Source organism: Beta vulgaris, chromosome 5, assembly GCF_026745355.1.
Source record: "Beta vulgaris subsp. vulgaris cultivar EL10 chromosome 5, EL10.2, whole genome shotgun sequence".
Classification (NCBI taxonomy): domain Eukaryota; kingdom Viridiplantae; phylum Streptophyta; class Magnoliopsida; order Caryophyllales; family Amaranthaceae; genus Beta; species Beta vulgaris.
This window is the reverse complement of record NC_079206.1, coordinates 66838791-66865140: the sequence shown is the minus strand read 5'-3', so window position 1 is coordinate 66865140 and position 26350 is coordinate 66838791. Positions and strand designations below refer to the sequence as shown.

At 32.4% G+C, this 26350-nt stretch overlaps 2 protein-coding genes across 2 annotated transcripts; both read left to right on the top strand.

Annotated features, from left to right (window-relative positions):
- Positions 1-1469: 1469 nt before the first annotated feature.
- On the top strand, positions 1470-4382 carry LOC104894749 (peptidyl-prolyl cis-trans isomerase FKBP17-1, chloroplastic). Its single transcript, XM_010681056.4, has 4 exons — positions 1470-1905; positions 3287-3409; positions 3624-3740; positions 4105-4382. Exons 1-4 carry the CDS (start codon positions 1543-1545, stop codon positions 4222-4224), a joined length of 723 nt encoding a protein of 240 aa, XP_010679358.2. The 5' UTR covers positions 1470-1542; the 3' UTR covers positions 4225-4382.
- Positions 4383-6093: 1711 nt separating this feature from the next.
- On the top strand, positions 6094-15042 carry LOC104894748 (transcription factor GTE1). The gene is made up of 9 exons (XM_010681055.3): positions 6094-6292; positions 6768-6865; positions 10650-10871; positions 11396-11473; positions 12116-12340; positions 12415-12513; positions 13727-13785; positions 13873-14023; positions 14386-15042. Exons 2-9 carry the CDS (start codon positions 6791-6793, stop codon positions 14599-14601), a joined length of 1125 nt encoding a protein of 374 aa, XP_010679357.1. The 5' UTR covers positions 6094-6292; positions 6768-6790; the 3' UTR covers positions 14602-15042.
- Positions 15043-26350: the final 11308 nt, after the last annotated feature.

Below are 26350 nucleotides of genomic sequence, written 5' to 3'. Positions count from 1 at the left end.
GTTGCACGTATGATGGTTATGGTAAGTATCTCTATTATATAAGCCAAGGGAGGAGGTGTGGTGTCCTCTTTTGAAGTGACTAAAATACCCTTAATGATCTAATTAATGGAATGAAAAAAATTACAAAAGCAAATCATTTAAAAATTCTCATTCCAACTTGCCATTTAAAATAAGTTTTAAATGGTATATGCATCAAATACTTCAATCAAAAATTTATACCTTATAAAAAAAAAATGGCATACATAACGTGCACATGAAAAATCTGAACATTCACTACCTTTGATACTCTTTAATTCAGTTAAACCAACTCATTATTTTTGTTCTTTCTGTTCAATATTCATTCACAAAAAATTAATGTTAACAATCACTCACAACCTTTTTATTTTTTTTACATTAGCGAATTAATATACCTAAATTCATCTAACTGTTGAATTTTTCACATTTAAATTTAATCATAATAAAGTACGAATGAAGTATCTAATAGAATAACAAATTTTGAAATTACCGCACGCATCGCGTGCATATGAAGGCTAGTATTACTAGTTGTATGTGCATTCGATGCGTGCGAAAACAAATAAAAAACTCGACTATGTAATAATATTTATGATTTTTTTTTCACAACGTTCATTGTATTTTTTTTTTGTTTTTTTAGATCAATAAATTAGAAAGGTTATAAATGTTTTTGCTAGGTGAGATATAATAGCAAGAGAGGACGGAGTGTAAATGTGCTTTGTTAGTTGAGGATATAATGGGGTTTATAATTTTTGGTATCTCCCATCTCTTCCTTATATAATAGAGATATTAGAGTTCTATACTAATAAAAAAACGAGTATAATTTAGCACGCTTCCTAACTAAATATTAGAATAGTTTTCCTTATACACAATCGAATATTGAAAACTTATATCTTCTCTTCCTTTTCTTTACTTACAAAAAAAACCAAACAAACTATAAGGAGGAAGTATGGTAATTTCCTAATTTTAATGTGAAACGTTGTGGATATAATTTGTTAGGTATCCTTATTTGAGGAATAAAAACGGAACCAAATCATTAAGAAATATCAAGATCAGCCAAAGAGAGAATTTGGGGGGATTTTGTTATGTATCCTAGTTAGATTACAATTGCATTAAGCAAGATTTTTTATTAGTCAAGTGTTAGTTGAAAATTAAAAAAAGAAATGGAATAATGGTTTCAAAAATTATTAAAAGTAACGGTCTAATTTTAATATAAAAGTAAACCTAGTAATTAAATGGTTTAAACTAGTCATCGAAAAAAATTAACTTAGTCATTATTGGGCTAATTTTCTTTTTAATATTGAGCTTACCATCGCCTAATTTTAATTTAAAAATAGGCGGTCTCTTACAAAACAAACTCTAACTGTTTATGTCTTCTCATCATGATCTAGTGGTTGAAAAATCACGTACATCCACCAAACATTATAAAGGGGTACAAGATTAATTCCTGTCCTTCCATTTAAAGAACAAGATAAAGAGCTAAAAAAATAATAATGGAGAGTTGAACTTTTATTATGTGGCTTCACAACCATGATAACCATCCATGTACCATGCCATCATACCATTCATTCCTCAACATTACATCAAAAATCAAATCATTCAACAAAAATCTCCATAACTTCTACTTGTTCTTGTTCTTGTTCTTGTTCTTGTGCTTCTTTAGTAACACAACTAACAAGTAGTAGTAGTAGAAGATTATTGCTCTCAAGTTGTATTGTAATATCTACTATATCCCTAGCTTCATTTTTCTCATTTTCTGGTGCTTCTTTGTCATTGACTCCTAGTATTTCAAGTGATGCCATTGCTAAATTCTATGAGATACCAAATTCTGGTGGTGTTAAGGCCTTGGAACTTCGTGTTGGTACTGGTTCAAACCCTGTTGATGGTGATCAGGTTCGATTTAGAATATGTTCTCTTCGCCTTATTTTTTTAAATTGTTTTCAAATTTTCAAACTGGTACGAACATGTTGTCTTTGAACTCGTCAATATTGATAACTTTTAGTTGAAATTAGTTTAATTAAGTAGTGTTTCAATTAGTAAAAAAACAATTAAAGAGAAAAAGACTAAGTCAAATTTTAATATTTTCTACCAACCGACTATTGAAAACCCATTATATGATATTATACTATAGGCGTGATCGCATGAGACACAACAATACACTATATATTAATTGGTGAATATAGCTATATATAATCTAGTTCCAAATATTATCATTGAAACACCTATGATCTAGAGCTGATCAACTCAGCTCGGCCTGAATTTTGGGTGGGTTTTGGGCAGAATTTTTGGCCCGGGCTCGATATTTTTACTTTGGGCAAGTCAAAAATGACTTTTTAGTCTATTTTTTTATGGCCTGGTCCGATTTTGGCCCAAAAATCCCGCTCATTTTGACGCGAAATAGCGGGCTTTGGGCACAAACAATTTGGCCCGAATTTTGGCTCGTCCCGGCCCATGATCACCTTTACTATAATCCTATAAAATGTTTATAAATAGTCTCATATGATCTTAGGATGCTGACCTTAAGATGCATCCTTGAAGTGTTGTTGTAGGGCCTCGATCATGTCTCATAACTCATAAGTACATATTGTAGCCTTTAAAAGTGGTGAATATAGGACATAAATTATTCTAATTGTATGGTTATGAGCCTCTACATTACATAAAAATAGTTTATAGTTCATTTTATATCTGCCCAACCTCACACTTGCCTTCCATTCATAAATATCGCAACACACCCTAAGAAATGTCTAAAAGTGTGTATTGTAGCCTTTAAATTTGGCTATTTCAGGGTCATTTTCGGATTTTGCTAAGTCTGTCCATGTTTTTAAATCATGATTTCTTCAAGTAGCTAGAAATGCCTCGTGAGTTGTGAATTGTGATGGTGGTTAGGACCCTCTTACATCGCCTCAAAAGGCCTTTACGACATGTTTGCATCTTTTCACTTCCACTTACTAAAGGTCACTATATATTCCCTCAATGGTATAAAAATATATGATTTCTAATGGCCTCATATGACCCCAGTATGCATCTTATAGTGTTTGTCGTTCAGATTCAAAGAATGTCCAAAGGCGTGTATAAGCCAGTATATTTGGCTATTTCAAAACTTATTTAAATTATTTTGTTGAAAAAATTAAAAATAAACTTTAGAGAATAATAATATCCGTAATTAACTTTTTGTACATCTTATATGAAAATTTATACCCTTATTGTTTTCCTTGATCTAATTATAATATAGCACATGAATTTGTGAATTGACTGTTGATAAAAATGTCCAAAGGTAGCAATACATTACTATGGAAGGTTAGCAGCAAAGCAAGGGTGGCGTTTTGATTCAACATATGATCACAAAGATTCAACTGGTGAACCAATTCCATTCTTCTTCATCCTTGGCTCCAGCAATGTAATTAATCTTTCACTTAATCCGAATTTATTTGCTCATGCCAAGTATTATACTTCTTTCGTTCTGAAATAAATGGAACGATTCTCTATTTTATGTGAAAACTTGTTAAGAGAAGCGTTTCACTTATTCCATGTCGGATGAAGTATACAAATTTAGAAACTCGATGGCTTAATACTCCTATGTTACTATGTAATATATATGAATATGCACATAGGTGATTTCAGGGATTGAAGCAGCAGTAAGATCAATGAAAGTAGGTGGCATTCTAAGAGTAATCATACCACCATCACAAGGATATCAAAACACAACCCAAGAACCTTTACCACCCAATGTATGCGATAATCACTTAATTTTTTTGAATGTATCCTAATTGTTACGTATAATTATATGATTATGATTTATGAACTTGTTAGCTAATTTATATATATACCATCGATCAGCGACAGAGTCACATTAGGACCAAGTGGAGTCTCTTGATCCCACTTAAATATGAAAAAGTGAAATTTTTCTTTATAAATTTTGGATTTTTCAATTTGTTCTTTATAGAACTTATCACTTGACCCTAATAAAACTTATCAAAATGTTTTTTAACGTACTAAATATTATTTCTGAATCCGCCATTGTATGCCATATGATTATTAGATGATGTTTTGATTTCCGAGAAAGTACTAATTTATCTTTGTATTATGCAACAGTTTTTTGATAGGCAACGATTGTTCACTACAATCTTCAACCCCACACGTCTTGCTAATGGAGAAGGTTCGACATTAGGAACTGTGATATTCGATATTGAACTTGTTAATGTCAAGCATTAACAATGGAGATTTCATATTAGATCGTGTAATCATTGTTACTAGTCATATCATTACATATTTTCATTGTTATACTCCAATCTCGTATAATGTATATATAGGTGCTATTGCGACTTGCAGTAGTGAAATGTGCTCATTTATATATTTTCGTAGTCTAAGTATACTCCCAAGAAACCAACCTTACAATCATTAGAAGGAAGGAAGGCGAACCAAGTTGCGGATGCATTAACCCACACATATCATGTAGAAATGGGATAGATTTTCTTAATGTAATTAGCCATTTTCTCACTCCCCCTAATTTTGCCGGACTTATTATCTATGGATTGTAATAGTGCTTTTTGCCATGACAATTTAATCTTAATGCTATTGTTGTTTATCAGAAAAAATAGTCCAAGTGAAATACGAAAAATTGCAAAAAAATTGATATTTCACTAAGGAGCTCATGCTCCTTATTAATTAGGAGCGAACACTCCTCGATCGCTCATGGTTTCTGTCTTGAACCTCATAAAACTATACACTGAGGTCTGAGGGTGATATGTTTTTTAAAATTTTCAACCGAAAATTTAATGAAATAAGTAAATAAACCTATGTAATTGACAATATGGATGATGAATGGATGTTAATGGGTGATGGGTCGGGCGACAGATGAATAAAATCTCACCCGCATCCGACCCGAATCCATCACCCGCTTTTCATCCGTTTATTTCGAGTATAAGCTGAAAACCTGATTGAACCGGGTTTCCATCCCTACCCTAGGGCCAAGTATCTATTAGTTGCCAAACAAAACTATCATAACTTTCATTTGAGAGAACATCAATTATATACTTTTCACATTCATAACCTCATATGTTGACTTGGATAGTTTACATTTGATACACCAAGGTTATTTTTTTTTCCCAAAATGAATTAAGGGCTTGTTCTCCCCAGCTTATTTTCAGTTCAGTTCAGTTCAGTTCAGTTCAGTTCAGTTCAGTTCAATTCAGTTCAGTTCAGTTCAATTCAGATCAGATCAGTTCAGTTCAGTTCAGTTCAGCTCTTGACAATACTTTTACTCTCACATATCACTATTCATTTCAGTTCAGTTCAGTTCAATTCAGTTCAGTTCAGTTCAGATCAGTTCAGTTCAGATCAGTTCAGTTCAATTCAGTTCAATTCAGTTCAATTCAGTTCAGTTCAATTCAGTTCAGTTCAGTTCAGTTCAGCTGTTTTATGCCGAAGAGAACAGGCCCTAAGGCTAATATTTTATTCGAGGGAACTAAGGTTATTATTTTACTCAATACTTATTTGAAATCCTCCTAATAAACAAAAATTTGTATTATGTATATCATGTACATGTTAAACCCCGATATATGATAAATTTATCCATCAATACCAACAACATAGTAAGGTAGACGACAAGTCGAGTAAAAGTCATGTGGTAGTCTATTGTTCCAAAAAAATAAAAAGATTATATAATAGTCATTAGAGTTATAGTAGTAAGTATATTATATTAGAGTTTTAGACTTTAATATTTATTTTTCATTAGGGGAAAAAACAAAGCTAGTAATAATTTAGGGACAAAATGTTCATAAATACATAGGGCGCCATTTCCAAAGGACGTGGTTTTCCCAAAACGGTTCAACCCCAAAAGAAACTAGCTTAGCTAAATGATGGGCAACAAAATTACTATCACGCTTAACATGAGATCAACGAACAGAAGAGAAATAAGTACTAAAAGATAAGATATCATAGAGAATAGAGTCTAAATTCGATAGAAATATGATATACTTATCATAACTCTAATCGTAGTAGATAAAAATATAAAAAAACAAAGCCCATGTATCATGTAACGGTATATAAATTACAAATTTTATCATATTCATCTACTTATTATTACAAACAAGAAGATAATTATAAGCAAGAAGATAAATAAATCACTTGAGCGAAAAATAAGGAAGTAGAAAGTGTTTTGTTTGCCGCCGTTAATACTTATATTTGCAGAAGAACAACAAGGCTTGAACACTTTCAATTAACTTTATCTCTCCTCAACTTTCAGTTTAAAACTGTTGCTCAAATTCACCTTCAAAAGTTGGTATGTTCTCAAGAACTTTTAGTTACTGTACTTACTTTTTGAAAGATTGATTCTTTTCTTTTCTTGATATAATTTGTTATGTGTTTTGATCAATTTTCATTTTGTTGAATTGGGTTACTTTCAGTTTGTTCTGGGTGTGTAAATTTGGAATTATTTTGGTGTGTTTTGTGTTTAATTTTGAAGTTTTTGATAGTGTAAGTTAGTAAGATTTTTGAAAAGACTTTGAATTTGATGTGGGATTTTGTCAAATTGTCAATTTTTTTTCTTTGTTGAATTGGGTTACTTTCAGTTTGTTCTGGGTTTGTAAATTTGGAATTAGTTTGGTGTGTTTTGTGTTTAATTTTGAAGTTTTGATAGTGTAAGTTACTAAGATGTTTGAAAAGACTTTGAATTTGATGTGGGATTTTGTCAAATTGTCATTTTTTTTCTTTGTAATTTTCTGATAATTGTGTTGGCCTGTTAATTTTTGATGAAGGGTGTGAATTGAGAATTGAGATAATGGGTGCTGGTGGTGCTGGTGGGGTGGATGATTACAAGCATCGTATTGGTGCAGTGTTGTCACAAGTTAGTAAGGTGAGTTTGTTTCCGAAATCGGAATTTTGGTGATTTATTTGCCTAATGTATGTCTCATTTTGGCAAAAATAATATTGATTTGTTTGTCAAATTGTTGTTTAGAGGTTTGTTTAGTTGTTTTACTTCAAGAATGCAAGAATTGATAACACAAGATTGGTTACTTATTGAGTTGATCTATTATAGAAAAAGTTGTAAGAGTTATAACTCTGAAGATACAGTGAGGAATTAGGAGGTGTTCCTGATTTATAGCCGGGACGTATGACTTATGAGGGGAAAATTGGGTTGGAGGAGAGTATGGGGTTGTTTTGAGTAGTTTTTTGGGGGAAAGGCTATTTGAGGGGATCTTTCTAATCATTTTCTTTTTGGGTGTAAAATTAGCGACTAAACTCAGTGTTGTAGACGGGATTCGGTCCTAAGTCTCGGGTACCACACCCACAAGACTTTACCAACTAAGCTAGATGACATCCATATTCCTAAGCATTTCTAATAGTTAAGAGAAACAGTTAACTTTGGGTTTCTAATGTGGTGTTACTATGAGAATAACAAGTCTTAGTGTAATCTGGAAATTCTTTACTAGGTTAAATGAGCATGTTAGTGCTTCAAATTATGCTTGGTACACGGTGAAGGAAAAAAAAAGCATGTTTTTTTTTAGAGACTTGATACGAGGGATAAAATAATTAAGCAAACCCCATGTTTCCTATGGAGACACCTTACCCTGAATTTCATTCGGGATTATTTATAAATCATAACATGTTTTTATACCCCTTCCGCTTAAGTTGTTATCACAGGGTTACGAGCCACAAGGTAAAGCCAGAGAGGTGCACAATAAAGGTTGCATACATCTAATTCTCCTATGCAGCCTCAGGTCAGAGCCTGACTTTTTTTAACTTCCTCTGTAAACACGTTATGGAGGTACTGAATACATGTTTAGAACTCCCATTCCCAAACTCCAGCTGTCTGATCAGCTGACTTGACCAATCAGCTGTAAGTCAAACTTACGTTGGGTATATAATCTGTCAAGGAAATTTCTTCGGTTAAAAAAATGGTCATACTTCCTCCGTTCCATATCAATTGCAACATATAGTCATGCCACACTGTTTATGGAGACCATGTGAAGAGAAGAAAGATAGAAATAATAAGGACCCATGTGAGGAGGGAAGAGATAGAACGAACTTGTTATCAAATAAGTAATTTTGCAATTAATGTGAAATTCTAAATAAGGGAAATGTTGCAATTAATAAAGATATGCTTCATATTTTGTTAAGAATTCTCTTTATACACCAATGATTTTAACTTGTAAGGTTGTTAGACGCAAATTGAGGGGCTAGTTGTCTGCATACTTGCTGCAATGGCTACACTGTATCAGAATGGCTGTAACAAATTGATGGTGGTACTTGGCTCTAGTTATCTAAATGTGGAGGCCTTGGGGTGAATCATGAATGCTAGCATAAAGTGTGAATTTTTTGCTCCATTAGCTGCACTGTTGACTTGATCCCCACTTGCAGTTGAGGATTGTTTCTTTCCCATGAAGTATGGAATTCTGTTTCCATCGCAGAATAGCGGAACACTGAAAAGCAGTATGACTAACTCACAATACTTCAAATTTAGAGTTTGCAGAATCCATCCTCTTTTTTCCCTTAAAGTGTGCGTGCCAGCCTTACGAAGTCAAAGTTATGACTTCTTACCTTTCTTGTTCCTGCATATTCATATTGGGTGAATATAGCAAATTAAACCTAATCTCCTGACAATCGTGAAATTAAGCCCCTCAACTTATAAGTTATAAGTGTGGCATTTATGCTCCTTAATTATTTTCTTTAGTGAAATTAAGCCCCAACCTACTATTCTAGCCAGATTCCACCGGAAATTGCGAATATGGCATAGTTAAATAATTAAGAAGTATCAGATTTGTTGCATACTCATATTACACATACTATGGTATACGAAATACATACCCGTAATATCAGGGAATTAAAACTCTCCTGTTCCGTTATAGAACGGTCATTCTGTAACGGATTTTGAATTTGCCATTCCGCGAAATCCCGTTAAGGAACGCCATAATAAAATTCACATACTTCTCACTGCGTTGTCTGTTCCGTAATGCGAACTCGCCGCGATAGAACGCTTTTATCCTCGTTACATCTGTTCTTTTCAAACATTGGCCAAATACGATTTAATTATATAGTTGAGAAAACATGATATTTTATTAGATTTGATTATATCATGTTGTAAGAATGCTTTATAAACTAAAAAAATGCAAATAAGGTTAAAACATGTTAATGTGAATTCTTTAAAAAAATTCACGCCGCGTCGGCCTCGAAACGTTCTATTTCCGCGTTACAAGCCGTTCCCGCAAACGCGTTTTTTTTTTTTTTTTCCCTGCATATACCTGGCATTCTAGTAAAGTGGGGGAATTCATCTTCTGAGTTTTTTTTTTTATTTTTGAGGGGTCATCTTTTGAGTTCTTTGACGCTGATCTTGGCCTTTAAATTAACTTTCTCCTCATCATAATATTTCAAGCCCATCAATCTTCAATTTTTTTTTTCTTCATATTCCCCATACATGCTTTTTTTTGAGGGATATTCTCCATAAGGGCCAAGAAAATAGGAAAGTGGAATTGCCCGGGGGATGAAGCTTGTATACAAGGAAGTTAGTGGAAGTTTGTTGAAAGGTTGGGCTGCTTCATACAAATTTTAATCAACAATTAGGCATTAGGTTTTCAGATATCTGGGTAAGAGTATGTTACGCCTTTTTCTTAAGTTGGATGATATCATGTGTGGCGTTGATGCTAAAATAATAAGTGCAAACACCTTATTCCCTTTTGTTGATTCTTGAAGCAAATTAAAGGGGTTTGTTGTTTTGGCAGCGATGGCTGATTCATTTCAATTTCAACTAGTTATTCATGATAGTCTGTTACATTCTCACTCATAACACAATAAGATAGATTTGATATTGCATGAGGGAGAGAGGAGAGTTCTTATATCATCCATGGAAACGAAGAGCAAGTTTCGTTCTGGGAAAAATGGATCTCTTAAAAAGAAAAACTCGTGAAACTATGTATTAAGCTTGCATTGTGTTGATGATTGTAAACAGTTAATTGAATATATTTCTAGATACACCAATGTCAACAATTGCCGGTGGGTTCGTCGGAAAAGTAGGTGGGGCTTAATTGCTACAATTATAAGCTAAGGGTTTCAATTTCACGATTGATAAGAGTTAAGGGTTCGATTTCCTACTTTCCCGATTCATATTGTATACATGAACTGAGCAGTTGTATTTGCCCTATATCGAACTCCAGAATTAATTTCACAATTGATAAGAGTTAAGGGTTCGATTTGCTACTTTTTAGATTCATAGTGTATACATAAACTGAGTATAGTATTTGCCTTACGTAGAACTCCAGAAATGAAAGGAAACTAGAAATGATTTGCCTTAGGTCTTAGAGTTTCATAAATGACTAGTAAAATAAAATGCAGTTGTAGATTGATCCAGTAAGATTTTGGCTGCTATATGTATTTCTCGTGAATTACTCAATGAGCCTGCTTGTGTGGTTGCAAGTCAGCGACTTTCACACTTCTGTTGTTTTTCTTTGTATTGTCCCTTTCTATTTATGTCTATATGAGATAGAATGACTCATCAAGTACGAACTACTCGCTTTTAGCCCTTTAAAGAAGATTTTTTGTTAACTAGCTTACTTGTAAACATTCGGGTGCCTTTTGAGGGCTCCCTCACTTACTTGGAAAGCAGTAGCAACTCCGGTAGTGACATGACATTTCTTTACATGCAGATAGAGAAAAAAGTACAGGACATCGAACAGTTCTACTTGAGCAACAATAAAAAGCAAGCAAACAGCTCGAAAGGTGGCTCTGCTTCTAAGGACAAAGACAAGGATAAAGAGAGACATGTTGCTCACATTAAAAAGCAGCAGCAGGATGCAGCTAGCAGGGAAGCAGCTGCCTCAAAGAGAATGCAGGAGCTGATACGCCAATTCGGCAAAATATTTCATCAGGTGGCTATTTGATTTATGTAACTATGTCTATGACTAATTGTTCAAGATATTATTTTAAAGTTGGAAACAGTTTCCTACTTGTGTCTTGAAATACTATTGTTAATATGTTTTTATATCTTTATTTTTTGTCTTCCATTTTTTGGTTTTTGCTAGCTTTTCATGATGTTGATAATGCACTGCAAACTTGGCAAAGTTTGTAGATGATGGCTCTATAAACCGTAATTTGTTAATTTTTGTAAGTATCAAGTATACTATACGGGGTTATGTGGTTACATTTTCTTCGTTGTGTTGCAAGTTACTTCCTTTTTTGTAAAATGTATGTTGCGGTTTCTCTGGAAAATAGCCTCTCCTTTAGTCTAGAAAATTTTAGTGCTCTGCTTGTACACATGGACCTCCTCAAACGCTACCAATGGCTGTGCTGGAGGTTACTTTTGTTCATATGTTTTTCGAACTATTGCCACCAGTATATGCAATCATAATTTCAATACTTATCGTAATCCGCATTTCTTCTCTTTTCTTTTTAGATCACACAACACAAGTGGGCATGGCCTTTTATGGATCCTGTAGATGTTAAAGGCCTTGGTTTGCATGATTACTATGAGGTAATATTCAATTCTTTCTCTTTATGTTTAATATAACATTCAGGTTTTTACTTATATGATCTTCTTCATTTGATTCTATGCAAAAATCTACCTCGTAGGCCTTGAAATAAGCTTTTTTGTTCAAAATTTTGATACTGTTGTCCATAGATATTGTTAAATGTTCTAATACTCATCCCAAATTAATTGCCACAGATTTCTTTTTTGGTTTTTCCAATTTATTTGCAACTCTCGTTTTGGCAATAATTTTTTCTCTACTTTTTCTCTGTAGTTGAACCCTACAACTACCACCCAATTCTTTCTCTCTACTTTTTGTACCTTCTTACATTCTTGTGAATAGATTATGGCAATTAATTTGGGACGGAGGTAGTATATGGTTAGATCTTCTTTCGAAGGTTCTTTATTAGGAGTATATTCTTTCAAAAAAATTAATTACTTCCTTCGTTTCAATATACTTGACACGGTTTGACTTTTCCACTATTCACGTTCTCTCCTTGACTATGTTATGTGAATTCTATGTAAGGCAAAATATAGTCAGATTGATGGACAATGATACTGATTCATTTAAGGAATGAGTGTAACCTGTTTGAGTTACTTGGCTGCTGATATTTGCTTTGTTCTCAAGCGTGCTTCTCTTTCTATCAGATTATTGAGAAACCTATGGATTTCAATACGATAAAGAAACAAATGGAAGCTAAGGATATGACTGCCTATAAACATGTTCGGGAGATTTGTGCAGATGTGAGGTTGGTTTTTAAGAATGCAATGAAATATAATGATGAAAAAAATGATTTCCATGTCATGGCAAAAACGTTGTTGGCAAAATTTGAAGAGAAGTGGCTACAGTTCTTGCCTAAAGTCACAGAAGAGGTAAGATTCCAGCTGATTATAAAACCATTTATTTGTGTGTGCGCAGTTGTGTGACAAGCAGGTTCCTTTTGTAGGAAAAGAGGCGAGAAGAAGAGGATGCTGAGGCACAGCTAAGTATGCAGCTAGCTCAAGAGGCTACTTATGCCAAAATTGCAAGGGATGTAAGCAATGAGGTGTGCTTTTTTTTTGGGCTGTGTTTGACCTTTGTTTTCTGGAACATTTAGATTATCTTTAACAATTGTTTCCTTTATGGAAAACTTTAATTTGGGTAAAACCCCTACCTTGATTTTTTTCATTTCAAACAACCCAATTAGAAAGGTTGCTAACCATGTCCACTGGTATTGGCTGCTTTTTAATTTGATGAAATTCGATATTTTCTATTAACCTTCGTTCTCTTGCTTTTCTCAAAGACTCAGCTTTTTGTTTAAGAAAAAAAGCAGGTGGAAAGTAATTCGTTCCTTGATGAAATTGAATGTTATAGTGTTCTCGTATGGGGACCCTTAAAACTTAATACTATATTGTGCTGGAGCTTTTCATAATATGGTTATTCATTTTTATGGTATGGAGAAGATATCATACGGGGATCCATAATATTCCAACTACCATGGGGGCTACGGAAATGTTTTAACCACCATGTTAGTTATGGTGATTTGGGTTTAGAGTGGAGAGAAACCCTGCATGTTCTATTATGTCCTCTAGATAATATTTATAATGGAAATGATAAGGGTTGGGCTAACTTACCGTACCTTTGGTCTAAATATATAGGTGTGGTACACCTTTATACTTCTATGTTAGCTAGTTAGCAGCCACATGCTGTTAATAGGTGTGATTTAGGTGGTTCAATAATCGCGACACGCCTTCTAAAGTTGTAATAGCCATTTCTGGAGATTTCTTTCAAACTTCCTACTATTTTGTCACAGATCTCCAAAACTACCTTCAGATTTCATGACCTCCATATCAAGTGCAGCTAAATAATCACCAAAACCTCTGTTTTGATGGTTACATGATTACTTTGTACGACCATCACTACTTTTTTCCAGTCTATAATATGATTATCATAATATATTTGAAAATCTCCGACTCTCCCGTGTTATTAACTTTGTCTATGTAATGATTGATCTCTGCTTTTGGCTTAGGATCAAGTAAAGATGTAGTTTATTTTTATTTTTCACATGAAAGCTTATCAGGGGTACATGTCTCATGTATATCTCAACCATTTTCCTTTTAGGCAAGGTTTTATGCATTTTTTGTACTTCATAATAGTATATACCACACTATAGTATGCTTTGAAGGAAAGAAAAAAGGAGAATTTTGTTTCCTGTTTGCACTTTGTTGTATTGAACTTTATACTTCACTGTCTTTAACCGCCTAACCTGAAATTGTCAGCTTTTCGAGGCCGATATGCGCCTAGAAGAACTTAGGGAACAGCTGGTTCAAAAGTGCAGGCAAGTGATGATTGCTCTTCTATGTATAGCATTATACTTATCTTTGTTTATTACTTTGGAGACTGAATTTTGTTTATCAAATATCAGGAAAATGTCAACTGAAGAAAAAAGGCAGCTTGGCACAGCCCTTACGCGGCTCTCCACCGACGACCTCAGTAGAGCACTAGATATTGTTGCACAAGGCAATCCCGGATTTGTAGCTAATTCTGAAGAGGTGGACCTTGACATAGACGCTCAGGTAGTCTTTTACTTACCAGTTTGCTTGGCATATATAGCTCGTCCACATCCTAGCATCTAGAGCTGAACATGCATGGGCTGGCACGAGCAAACTACTAGACTGACAGAGCACGAGAGACATGGTGGGCTGTTTATGGACATCATTTTTGAAATCAACACAAGTAGCCCACTCATTATGAACCAAAAAATATGCATATAATGCTTAAGGGGGGCCGCCAGCACGACACGTGAGCTGGACTGTGCACGGCCCCTTGTTTTAGGAAAAATTTCACGAGCACGACTTTACTTTGCCTGTGCCAGGCCCGTCCCAGCTCCATATTACTGTCAAATAATTTTTTGATATGATGTGGCTTTTGATTGCAGAGTGAAACCACACTGTGGAGGCTAAAAATCTTTCTACAAGACGCGCTGCAAGCTCAGGGGAAGCCTGCAGCAAGTATGGGTGGCAACAACAATAACGACAACAACGAAAACAATAACAATATCTTGAATAATAACGCTAAACGAAAGAGGGAGATTTGCGAGGCCCTTGCGAAGACTAATGCCAAGAAGAAGAGTAAGAAGGTCCCTCCTCCTTGATTGTTTCAATAATTTAGAATTTAGATGAACTATGCTCTATGACATTTCTAACTAGAAAGGGAAAAAACGGGACTGTTCGAGCTATCAACTTACAATAAGATGCGGGCCAGAACGTTACAATCAACTGCTGCTACGGTTTTTACGAAAACCGAAACTGAAAATCAAGTATGGTTGTATGAAGGAGAAACTTAGAAGCTAAATTTGATAGTTGTTCTTAGGACTATATAACTCAAAATTTACAAATTTCATAACAAACACTGAACTAATCCAAAACAGCTTAATTGGAAAGCAAAAAGCTTCATACTGCTAAATATCTATATAATATAACTCGTTGTGCACTAGAAACCATAGGGTATATTCAGTTTTATTTGATATAGTCACTTTTTATATACTTAATTTTTGTATTATATAGTCAAATTTTCAATATAGTTAGTTTTCATATGATATGACTAGTATATTTCTAAATTATAATTAATTTTTGTGTGATAAAGTCAGTTTGAATACAAAATACATTATTGTGCGGTCCATCCAATACGTTTTGTAAATTAATAATAACACATTACATGATAACGATATTTTTGTTTTATACGATTTTTTGATGGTGACATGAAAAAGGGTAATATTGCTTCCATTCTTTTGTCACCCAATTTTTTTGGTTGTCATGACATCTTGTGCCACTGAGCCTTATGTCCTGAGTGGGCCTAGCCAGGTTGGGCTCATGCCAATTTACCAAAGAACATTTTATGAACTTTAAATGATTGTCAAAAATGATGTCTATAGGTAGCTCAAGAGTCACATTCGTCCCTCTCATGTTAATTTTAAAGGTCCGTTCTATTCTACTTATTTTGACTTATTTAATTTTATCTTATTTGAATTTCTTTTTTTTAATTTTTATCTAAATTTATCTTATTATATTTTATAAAAACTTATTAAACTTGATGATGTTTGTATTATTAAATTTATCTTATCTTATTTAAACTTATTGTTCCTAAAATAAGTAAAAATAAGTTTAATTGAACAGAGCCTAAGTTTAGGATTTAAGCCCGACACATGTATCAACTTTTATTATCGCACATTCATTTCGTTGCAGTCCTTCAGCTCCAACTATTATAATGAATTACGACCATATCTAATGTGTAACGGGATTTAAACTACGTAAATACAATTATTCTTGACTCAAATTTATCGCAATGATAAATAAAAAATTCATTCACTTTAGCATTGCTTTTCTTTTAAGGCTCTTGTTCAGTACAACTAGGCCTGAGTTTCTTGTTACAGGATCATTAGCCTAACACAACAATATTTGTCCATTAGCAATTGTTTTAGTTCCATTTAATTGTTCTCATCTGTGTGATTTAGCCAAAAGCAATACCACTTTTTTTTATCATAAACATTACTACGTGCAAAAGAGCAAAATTAAGCATCAAATTAAGCAAATGGAGATTAATTAAGCCTATAATTAATTGGTAAAAAGCTGTCAAAATCAGGTGTCAAAAAGATTTTGATTCAAGAGACACTTAAAAGATACTCTGTTGTTGTTTAATTACTTTGTAAAAGACTGAACAATTTGGTGGGCTCGATAAAGATCATTTCTTTAAAATTTTACAGTTTGAGATCTTATAAAAGCCCATCCAATCCAAGTGTAAGCCCAATTTATTTACCTGAACCTTTGTAAATACATTATTAGGAATTTATTTTCATATTAGAACATGTGATAAAAAATTATCATATTAGAAAAAATATTTCAAATCTTACGAGCCAATAATTCTAATTTTCATGGACCATATAAAATTTCAGAAAGCGAATTTATCTCCATATTAATGTCTTCCGCAACTAGAAAATGATAGCCTCTTAGATGGGAAAATATAATTTCGTGAAAATATCGACAACTTATAATTATTTAGACAAAGAATTACCTTAATCTGATATTTTCGGGAAATAAAATATGTAATTCTATTACTTTTATAGATAATTAAATAAGCAACTTTTTCATCTTTTTAAACATTAAACCCATAGAATTTTTGTACATGTATAAGATACTCAAATCCATTATATATCAAACAAATTTATCATGGCATTAGCTAGCTTGCACGTTTAATAGTGGATTAATTGTCAAAGGTCCATACAAAGTATGCCAGAACTCATGTGATTGCAATCAGATTTAAGCCAATCATAATGTTTTTACTACTAAACTTAGAATGTTTTTATATTATTCTAACTCCACAACTTGCACATTTCAATATAATTTACTATAATTCTTACTAATTTTTTCTCTTTCTCACCTTTTTATCAACCTATGACAATCTTATATAAGCTGGCCATTTCTTCGCCATTTTCAAGATTTCATAAAACGGCTAAATGATTTTTCAAATAAAGGATTTATTTACATACTTCCTTCGTTCTGTTTTAAATGAAATGTAGGGTCTTGACACGAAGATTTATGAAAGGAGAAAAATAGAACGAAGTGAATATTGATAGAGTATTAAACTATTCTTTGGACTCCAACCATCAGCTTAAGTTTTTGGTTGAGCTGGTCCTTTGACATGGTATCAGAGCCATCGTAACATAAAGATCACGGGTTCAACTCTCATCCACCCCCTCTTTTCTAAGTGGAATATTATTTAGTGCCAGGTATGAAAGAGACGTGTATTGCACCCACACTTCAAGCCGAATTGGCTCTTACGTGAAGAGGCGTGATAGAGTATTAAACTATTCTTGGGACTCCAACCAAAATGTTTCATTTATTTTGAAACGGTGTAAAATGACAAGTGTTTTATTTATTTTAAATCGGAGAAAGTAATTTAGATGTTTTTTTTTTTCAATTATCATCCATTTATACAATCTAAAATAGTTTGAGAAATTGCACGTCTTAGCACATGACACATGTGGCAGCTGCCCCCACGTGACGTCTCTGATCCGCTGGACACGTGAGCTGCACTTTATGATTGATGATTAATCCACCCACTAATTAAGCATTATGTTTTTGGAGGGTAAAAATATGAGTAAATATGAAGATATAATTTCTGATTACTTGAGTTGATAATCAAAGTTTGACATAAAATCAGATTAGCTTATGATTAGTTATTATTAAAGTATTAACAAAGAGTTACAACTAGTTATAATAAGAACCTTATCTTGTTACATAGTTTTCTGATGAAGTAATAGAAACGTTAATTACCATTAAATGCTTCTCTCATGATTGAAGAAGACATGCATGTTTTTGCTCGTTTCAAGTTGTATATTGTAGTTTATCTTGATTCTGATTTTGTTTTAGATGCAAGCAACTACGAGATTGTTAGTGATATGTTCATATTTGTGGAGTTGTGAAATCTAAAACCAGCCAAATTTGTAACAACATTCCAATATAACAATATTTAAGTATAGGGACTTTTCCGAAAGTCTCGGGATAATTAAATCTCGAGTGGTTGCGACTCTCTCTAAATTGTTGTTACATGTCTTCTACGACTATCAAGTATCCATTTTAAGGTATGATCGATCATGCTTTCAAATGACCTCTTATAACTTACTTTGCATCTCATAGAGCTAGTGCCCAAGCCTTGAAAGCATTCAAATTAGGCTATTTTTAGGTTGTTTTTGAACTTTTTTAGGCTCGACTATGTTTTTAGGCCTGAATATATTTTCAAATGACCTCTTTTATCATAAGATGCACTTCATGATGTCTGGATCCTAGGAAAGTATGAGAGCGTGTTTTATAGACTATAAATTTAGCTATATATTCGGAGGTTATTATTGGAAATTTTTTTAGGTCTAACAATGTTTTTATTCGTAACTTTTGCGAGTGGCTCGGGATATCTTGAGATAACTCTTAAGTGGTTAAGACTCTTTACATCGCTTTAACATATAAATGGCCTCCCAGGACTTTTTCCCTTCACAATTATCATTTCATAGCCTATTGTATTATTCATAACTTATGTGTTATGTCCCTTCACAATTATCATTTCATAACCTATTATATTATTCATAAGTTATGTCCTATGTTTATGTGCCTTATGCTTTATATATGTGAATGACCCATCCATATGTTTAACGGTGAAAGAAGAGCTGACATGAAGGTTGAAAATGCAATTTCTAATCATATTTTTCTTGAAAAATTATAAACTTGACTATATAGCATTTTGTAAGGATATTATAATACTAACAAAGTCATAATATGAAGTATAAGATGGGATGAAACACACCTTGAGAAACAATATTTTTTTGTAAGGTAAGGAGAAAGTGTTAATCGGAATCTCGCACAGGTCAATCCGGTTCAGGTTTGCAGGTAAGGCCCCTTGAGAATAGAGGGAAGGATAAGGGGAAATTCTCATCCTCAAAATGCCTCTAGTGGAGTTTGATCCCACCCCTCGAAAAACAATATAGAATAAGATAGCTTTTCTGAAATTAGGTCACGTGTTAAGGTATAAATCCTTCCCTTAGTATTTACTCAATTGCATATATTGGTTGCTTCTACAAGTAGTACAAATAAAAAGTAAATGAAGAAGAAGATGGTGTGTATGTGCTAGTAAAAGCAAGGAAAATAACTTTTTTTTAGTAAAGAATAGAAATTTTGAAGTTGGTAGAGTTCATACTCCTTGCAAGCTACGTACACTGTAATGAGTTCCAAATTTGTTGGACTCAAATTCAACCACCTTCATTTTAACCGTATATGTATGAAAAATGAAGTAGGATATGATTATACTTCTTTCGATCTTTTTCTGTTGCAACAACCGAACTTTTATACATTATTTACCCGCCATACTTTTTCTATCTATTGTGATTTTTACACAAGTTAAGGAATAAATTTTTTACATGTAAAGTATTATTAAATTCGTCTTGGTACTTTTAAAATATCAAAATTTTGTACTTTTTACTAAAAACTAATTAGAATATTAATATTTAAAATTGCGAATTAACAAACATAAAAACTCAATTATTGCAATAGAAAAAAAAATGGGGTAAGTATGTAATAAAAGAGGCTTGATATTTGACAATTGTAGTCTTTTAGCAACTTTTTTTTTATTAGGAAAGATAATTGGTCCGAAGATCAATCTCTGCTAGGCTACTAGCCTACAGGGCACATTAACTCAGAAATTGGATACAAGACTAAACAACCCAGAATTAAATACCTTAAGATCGGATGAGGATTCGAACCCTGAACAATACCCTAGAAATACTGACTCTCTCTCCTTTTAGCAACTTTCTTAATCTTTGATGGTGATCACCACTTTATACATAACCATCAGTTTATTTATGTACATAATTATATCCTAAGGTCAACATAGACCACATAATAATTTAATGGATTGGGAAAAAATTACTTAGCTTGTTAGTGTTATTGGTGCAAAAAAGAAAGAAGAAAACGGAGGTTAATATTTTTTTAATGAAAAAGTCAACATACATAGAAAGTACGAAGTATATGGAATGAGTACATGATGTGACAGCTGGCAGCAAGTGCGAACTATTAACATCTTTCCTTGCATATACATCTGGCTAGCTAATAAGGCTCATTGTTGCGTTATTGTCCATGTATGGAACCAACATAATATTTAAGCACAAATAATTCTTATATAAAATTAACAGAGGTCAACAATAAAGTGTTTTTTTTAAGTTGGTAAGATAAAGGATCTTATTAAACTGATACCTCGTATAGGTATAATTAATCAGCTAGATTTGTAGGTCAAATTCTTTGGAGGGGAGGGGGATGTAAGGGAACCTCACCCCAAAGAGCCTCTAGTAGGATTTGATCCCGTGACCTTGAAATCATGAGGCCAAATATTTATCACTAGGTCAAATCTTACTTGGTGGTCAATAATCAAGAGCTGACCACGGGAGATAACCTTTTATTTTAACTACGTGATGTACATAGTATAGAAATAACTTATTTAAGGTAAAAGTTTATTTTTTAGACAACACTAACTCTTACTTATATAAATGTGACTCATTTAAGGTAAAAAAAATTACCGTTTATTTAAATAAAATCCCCTTTTGACTTTTAAAAAATGATAATATTGATATATTTTACCTAAAAATAAAATGATCTATTGTGCACTCGATGCTCACCATATTAGTTTATATATAAATTAAAAGATTAGATGCAAACTTTCATATCTAAAATGATACCTATAGTAAATTTTAGTTTTTTAGTAGGAGAAACCTATACCTTACTTCCTTGTATAGAATGAATTCGCTTATTTTTTTATGAATGATAGAACAATATAATTTTGTCTATCTTTTATTATTCTGTCACTCAAATACAAACATACATTTAATACCTATAAGATAAGGCTATAAAAGAATCAATATTAAAAGTTTATATTCATATATATTTTTGAATATTATTTTTCATAAGTTTTACTAAATACATAATAAAATTTGTAAACAGTTGGAAATGTACATTGAAAATCATGAAAATCATCTTCACAAAGAACTAAAATGGGAATGTAAGATATGTTTTTTAACAAAAAAAGCCTTATTTTTTTTTACATCGAGAAAACGTACAAACAAAAGGTGATAAATACTTCATGCAAATACATCCGATTTAACCTACACCATCGAGCGAGATTATGACCTTATCTATCTAATGATATCATAGAAGCCCACCAAAGAAAAAACACTTAATAAACAAACTGATTTTCTGTAGCTGTACTCTTAGCTAGACTCCCATTGATTTTGGGAGTAGAGTACATATTATTATTGATATTGATAAGAAAATGTTAAAAATGCACGGTCTATATCATTTATCAATTTTCCCAACTGTATGTTTGTCTCATTAAAAACATCTACTTCTACTACATATATGTGAGATTGTGAGGCCACAAAATAATTACTTACATTGCTTGTGTTGTCATCCTTGCAAGTAGGTTAATTAAACAAGGAATGCTGGCATAACTTGAGGATTTTTGGAATGAGAAGGTTTTGTTTGAATATTATTTGAACTAATTATGCATATATATCTTTTTACTAAATGTAAAACATCTCTATACAAGTATATTAAAAGAAGTTCTGAAGCAAGTCTACACGTCACGTGTTACTGTTCCTTTATTTGTTTCTTTCCATGTCATCATGATACATTAAAACATGTTTCGTACAAGATTTGATCACATGACCTCAAGTTAATATATAGTAAAGTTCTAACCAATGAACTATGCAACATTAGATGTTCTATTTTGACATGAAAATATTAATAACCCGTGGCATCGTCGGAACTTAATAACTAGTTTATGATTATAACATGTGAATTATTTTTAAATTAATAGGATTTGGATTTGTTTTTTTCATTGTACTAATTAAAATTTGTGTTTGATTTAAAACAGAAATTTATGCATATTTATATCCAAAGGTTGCATATACATCCTTCTCATTTAGGGTATGTTCTGTTCAACTTATTTTATCTTATCTGATCTTTTTTTTTTCCAGTAATGAGTGAAGATAAGTTAACAGAACATATTATCTTATCTTATCATATTTTATCTTATCTTATAAGATCTTATATAAATTAAAATAAGTTGAACAAAATGAACCCTTAATCATAATACTACCTCCGTTCTTTTTTAGTTGCAACGTTTGACAAATTGCACTATTCATGTTCTCTTATTTGACCACATTTATTAATTTATATGTTAAACAAAATATAGTCATGTGGGGTCTTGTTTGATTCGTTTCGATGTAAGCTTTCATAATATCAAATTTTTATAATTTTTACTTACATACAATTAGAGATAAAACGATTTGAAATTGTACATTGACAAGCGTGAAAGTCAAAATATTGCAACTAAATAAAAACAAAGGTAGTATATATTACGCGCAACCAATAATAATTTTCTAAATTGTTTGAATATAAAAGGACCATTTTCAACTTTTACACCCTATAAGAATTAGCTTGGGACATTGCATGTGTTAACAGCGATCAACTAATGGACCAGATGGTTACTTGCTGAGAAAGGATTCCCACCTATATATAATGATGTCCCACACACCAACATGCATGCAGAGCAAGAGAAACTCTGAGAAAGAGAGATTATATATAAGAGGGGTTTTTTTTGACAGCAGTAAAAAGAGGTGTTGATGTTGAATTATCAAGGCATTGGAATCTTTAAATAGTACATAACAGCTAATTACATAAGTAGTATTGATTCAAAGATATTGATAGGAAAACACCTCACAAATTGTTAATAATGCTATGGTCATCTAAACTCGAAAATATAGCCGAAAATTTGACTTGTTTTTTTATGATCAATATGAGTCACGAAGGCAATACAAAGTACAAAGAAGGAGACGGGAATTCGAACATGCGACCTGTCGTTCACAATTTCTCTATCTTAATTACTAGGCCAAGACATTCTTGATCCAAAATTTGACGTGTTTGTACAAGGAAGTTGATGGAGGATTAATTTGTTGCTATTAGAAGGGTGGGAGTATAAGTTATCAGAGTGAACACATGATCTAGTTTCTGGCTATTTCTCCTATCTCTATTGACCTTTGTGTGTGATAATTTGGAGTTGTGTTTTACAGTGAAACTTAGCGTCAATCTTTGCAATTGAGCCGATCGAAATTCTTGCCATTAATTGTAATTTCTTCAGAAGAAAGATATCTTACTTCCTGATATTTTGGTTTCATGGAAATAAACTTCCTTATTAATGTTCATCATAAAGACATGACTTTATTAAATTGAAATCAATTTTCCTGATCAAAAGTAATTCTTTTTACAAACCAAAACGGCTATTAATGATGACTAAATTGATCAGAATTGATCTTTGCTGATTCTTTTCGCTTTTATATACACAGTTAATTGATCTAAGTTGACTAATTGAAACTAATTTTTAATGACTAAAACTAATTCTTGCTGATTGAAGCTAATTTTTAATGATTAAAATTAACTTTCTTATAAGAAACTAGTACTTTCTTATTAAAATTAAGCTATACTAATATATTACAAGGCGTTCTTACGCAAGTCTATGCACCACGCGACACTCTCCTTTTAGTTGTTTCATTCAATGTTATCATTATGCACACTAAAAAAAACATGCTCCATATAAGATCCGATCACGTGTGGCGTCAAGTTAATATACTAAAATTCTAACCAATAAGATATACAACATTAGATGATATTTTTTAACATGTAAATGTTAATAACTCGATGAATCGCCCGGTATTAAAAACTAATTTTAATGATTAAAACTTGTTCTTGCTGATCGAAGATAGTTTTAACGGTTTTTTCACCACATATCCATGTGGTATTTCAAAATTCATGGAGTATCGTCCCTGATGTTTGGAAAATGCACCAGAAATCCTACCTATTTCAACAAAATGCATGAAGTGCCTTTAATAACTAATAGCGTCATAATTTTGTTAGTCATTCATTCTAATTAACCCTTTAAATCCTAATTAATTCCTCTAATCCTAATCTCTAACCCTCCTAATTAAATACAAATCAATTAGTTAGGACTAGGTTCTAGGAGTAACAAAATGGTAGAAATTAAGTTTTTTTTTTTTGACAGGAAAATTAAGTTTAATCTGGACCATGCATAACAACTAATCTGATCATGACTGTCCATGCAGTCATGCATACGTAGATACAAGCAAAAAAAAAAAATACTATGAAGTTTATATTGGTATATGGAGTTTATATTGGTATACGGATTCAAGGTAAAACATGCATGTGAAGTCATAATAATTTCGAGGTTTTACAATAATATATTGGTATACAGTATTCATTAGATTGTTGACTTTATAATAAATGAATAAGTACGTACACATTGAGTAAATTAACACTAGAGTTGAATAATCTGTGATCTATATATATGTATATGTGTACCATATAAAAATAGGACAAAATGATGATATATCCACATCATCTTTGGTTAAGATCTAGCTATATATAAATGAGTAGCTAGAGATTGAGGTACAATCAGAATTATGAATAACAATGAAATTCGTACTATTCTAGGCACATAATTAAGTTGTTGGTCCTATTAAAGATAGGAAAGGTTATGAAATAGAATTATGATTTTTACAAGGGCATTATCTCCTTTTTGTGAAAGAAATGATAAGCTAACATATTGGTAGATTTGGAGTTTCGGGCCAGAGTAGCTAATCCAAACAATATGAGTTCATATACAATGAAAATAATATATTTTTTTGGTCCTACTACGAGTTTCCACCGTTTTCGTCGAGTGGATTAATCTCCTACGGGAGTTTGCATGGTTACTACAAAGGACAGCATCCCTTCCAGCTAAGATTTTTTCCATACACAAGACTCGAATCCGAGACCTTGGTTAATGAGCGAGAGGCTCTTAACCACTCACGCCAACCCCAATTGGTAAACAATATGACTAGCCATGCATAATGATTACTCCCTAAGTAGTATAAGAAAGCAGGTTGAAGCGTATCATATATATATGTCCTTGAAAACTCAACATCAAATGTAAAACGACCATTTAATCTTAGCTATATGATTATTTGTGTTAACAATTTGAAGTAAATACATTGGAAATTCTCAATGCTACCACACTTATTATCTCGTATCAAATTTGTGTTGTGTGTTTGTGTCGAATCGATGCTTTACAACTCTTAGTATTCATAATTTTGACATCTTAATGTTCAATTTTAGATCAATTATATTTATATCTTTTTTTCCATCAACCAAAATACTTTTACAAAATGGGACAGTTTGAATTAAGATTTGAACCTGTGACCTATCATTCACAACATCACAATCTTAATCAGGCCAAGACATGCATCCTTAGTTTTATACATTCTCTATTGATACAATTGATAGAATTTAGAATGTCATGTCATCAAAGACATGCTACTAAGCATAGTCATCCATTAGCAAGTATAGCTAGCTCCAATCATAAGCACAGAATGTAAGAAATCAAAGACTAAATATACATGTGCTTAAAGTAAGTTCACTTTACACTAAAAATAATATTGCATGTGCAAAGAAGAACAAACATCATTATACAAGCAGAATTAAGTTTAGGAATAACAACATACTAAACCAAATTAAAAGGTAAAGTTGTCCATGTTTAAATTTGGATGCCAAATATAAAGAGTTTCTTTTTTTATAGTTGGTTTATTCTTTTATTCTCTCCTCTTTTTCTTTTTCTTTCAACTTTGAGAATAAATTAATTTACATAAGCCCAAGGAAAGAATACAACCATGTGAATTATAGGTCACATAAAAAAAATAACCATTTTTTAATTAATTGAAAAGAAAAACAGGAGATCTATATAACTTTACAAAAAGCTGTCCAAAATAATAAGGGGGTAAAATTAGCTCAATAAGATTCTGAAAATCTCTGAAACAAATTCATTATTTTTCTTTTTTTACCAGAGGATGTTCCAGTACATTGCACCTTTTGTACCATATTTCTATTCCTTTCACTTTTAACTTTTTAACCACATAGTACCGTCCAAATCAATCCCCATTATAAGTGGTGAAAAAAATAAGATTATGTTATATTTACGAGGCTAAAATGAAATATTAACAACTAAGGTATCTATCGTCGATAACAGTGACTAATCCCCTCGTCTCGGGTGCTTCAAGGGCTCGCCAAAAATCTCTTTCCATTCCCAAAGGCTGAGGATCAAACCTCCGACCAATTGGTTAAAAGACAAAGTGATCAACCATTATGTCAAGACTATTTGGTTCATGAAATATAGTGCATTGTTTATGTAACAATCACCAAAAACACTACGTAAAACACACAGATTAGTTAAATTTGTTTGGCTCTTAGCGAAGTTGTACA

What these genes read in the sequence shown, in the direction of transcription:
- LOC104894749 (XM_010681056.4), top strand. Translation starts at nt 1,543, where the DNA reads ATGATAACCATCCATGTACCATGCCATCATACCATTCATTCCTCAACA. An exon ending in ACCCTGTTGATGGTGATCAG is followed by an intron (nt 1,906 to 3,286) that starts GTTCGATTTAGA and finishes AAATGTCCAAAG; the next exon opens with GTAGCAATACATTACTATGG. An exon ending in AAGAACCTTTACCACCCAAT is followed by an intron (nt 3,741 to 4,104) that starts GTATGCGATAAT and finishes ATTATGCAACAG; the next exon opens with TTTTTTGATAGGCAACGATT.
- LOC104894748 (XM_010681055.3), top strand. Translation starts at nt 6,791, where the DNA reads ATGGGTGCTGGTGGTGCTGGTGGGGTGGATGATTACAAGCATCGTATT. An exon ending in CAGCTGGTTCAAAAGTGCAG is followed by an intron (nt 13,786 to 13,872) that starts GCAAGTGATGAT and finishes ATCAAATATCAG; the next exon opens with GAAAATGTCAACTGAAGAAA. An exon ending in ACCTTGACATAGACGCTCAG is followed by an intron (nt 14,024 to 14,385) that starts GTAGTCTTTTAC and finishes TTTTGATTGCAG; the next exon opens with AGTGAAACCACACTGTGGAG.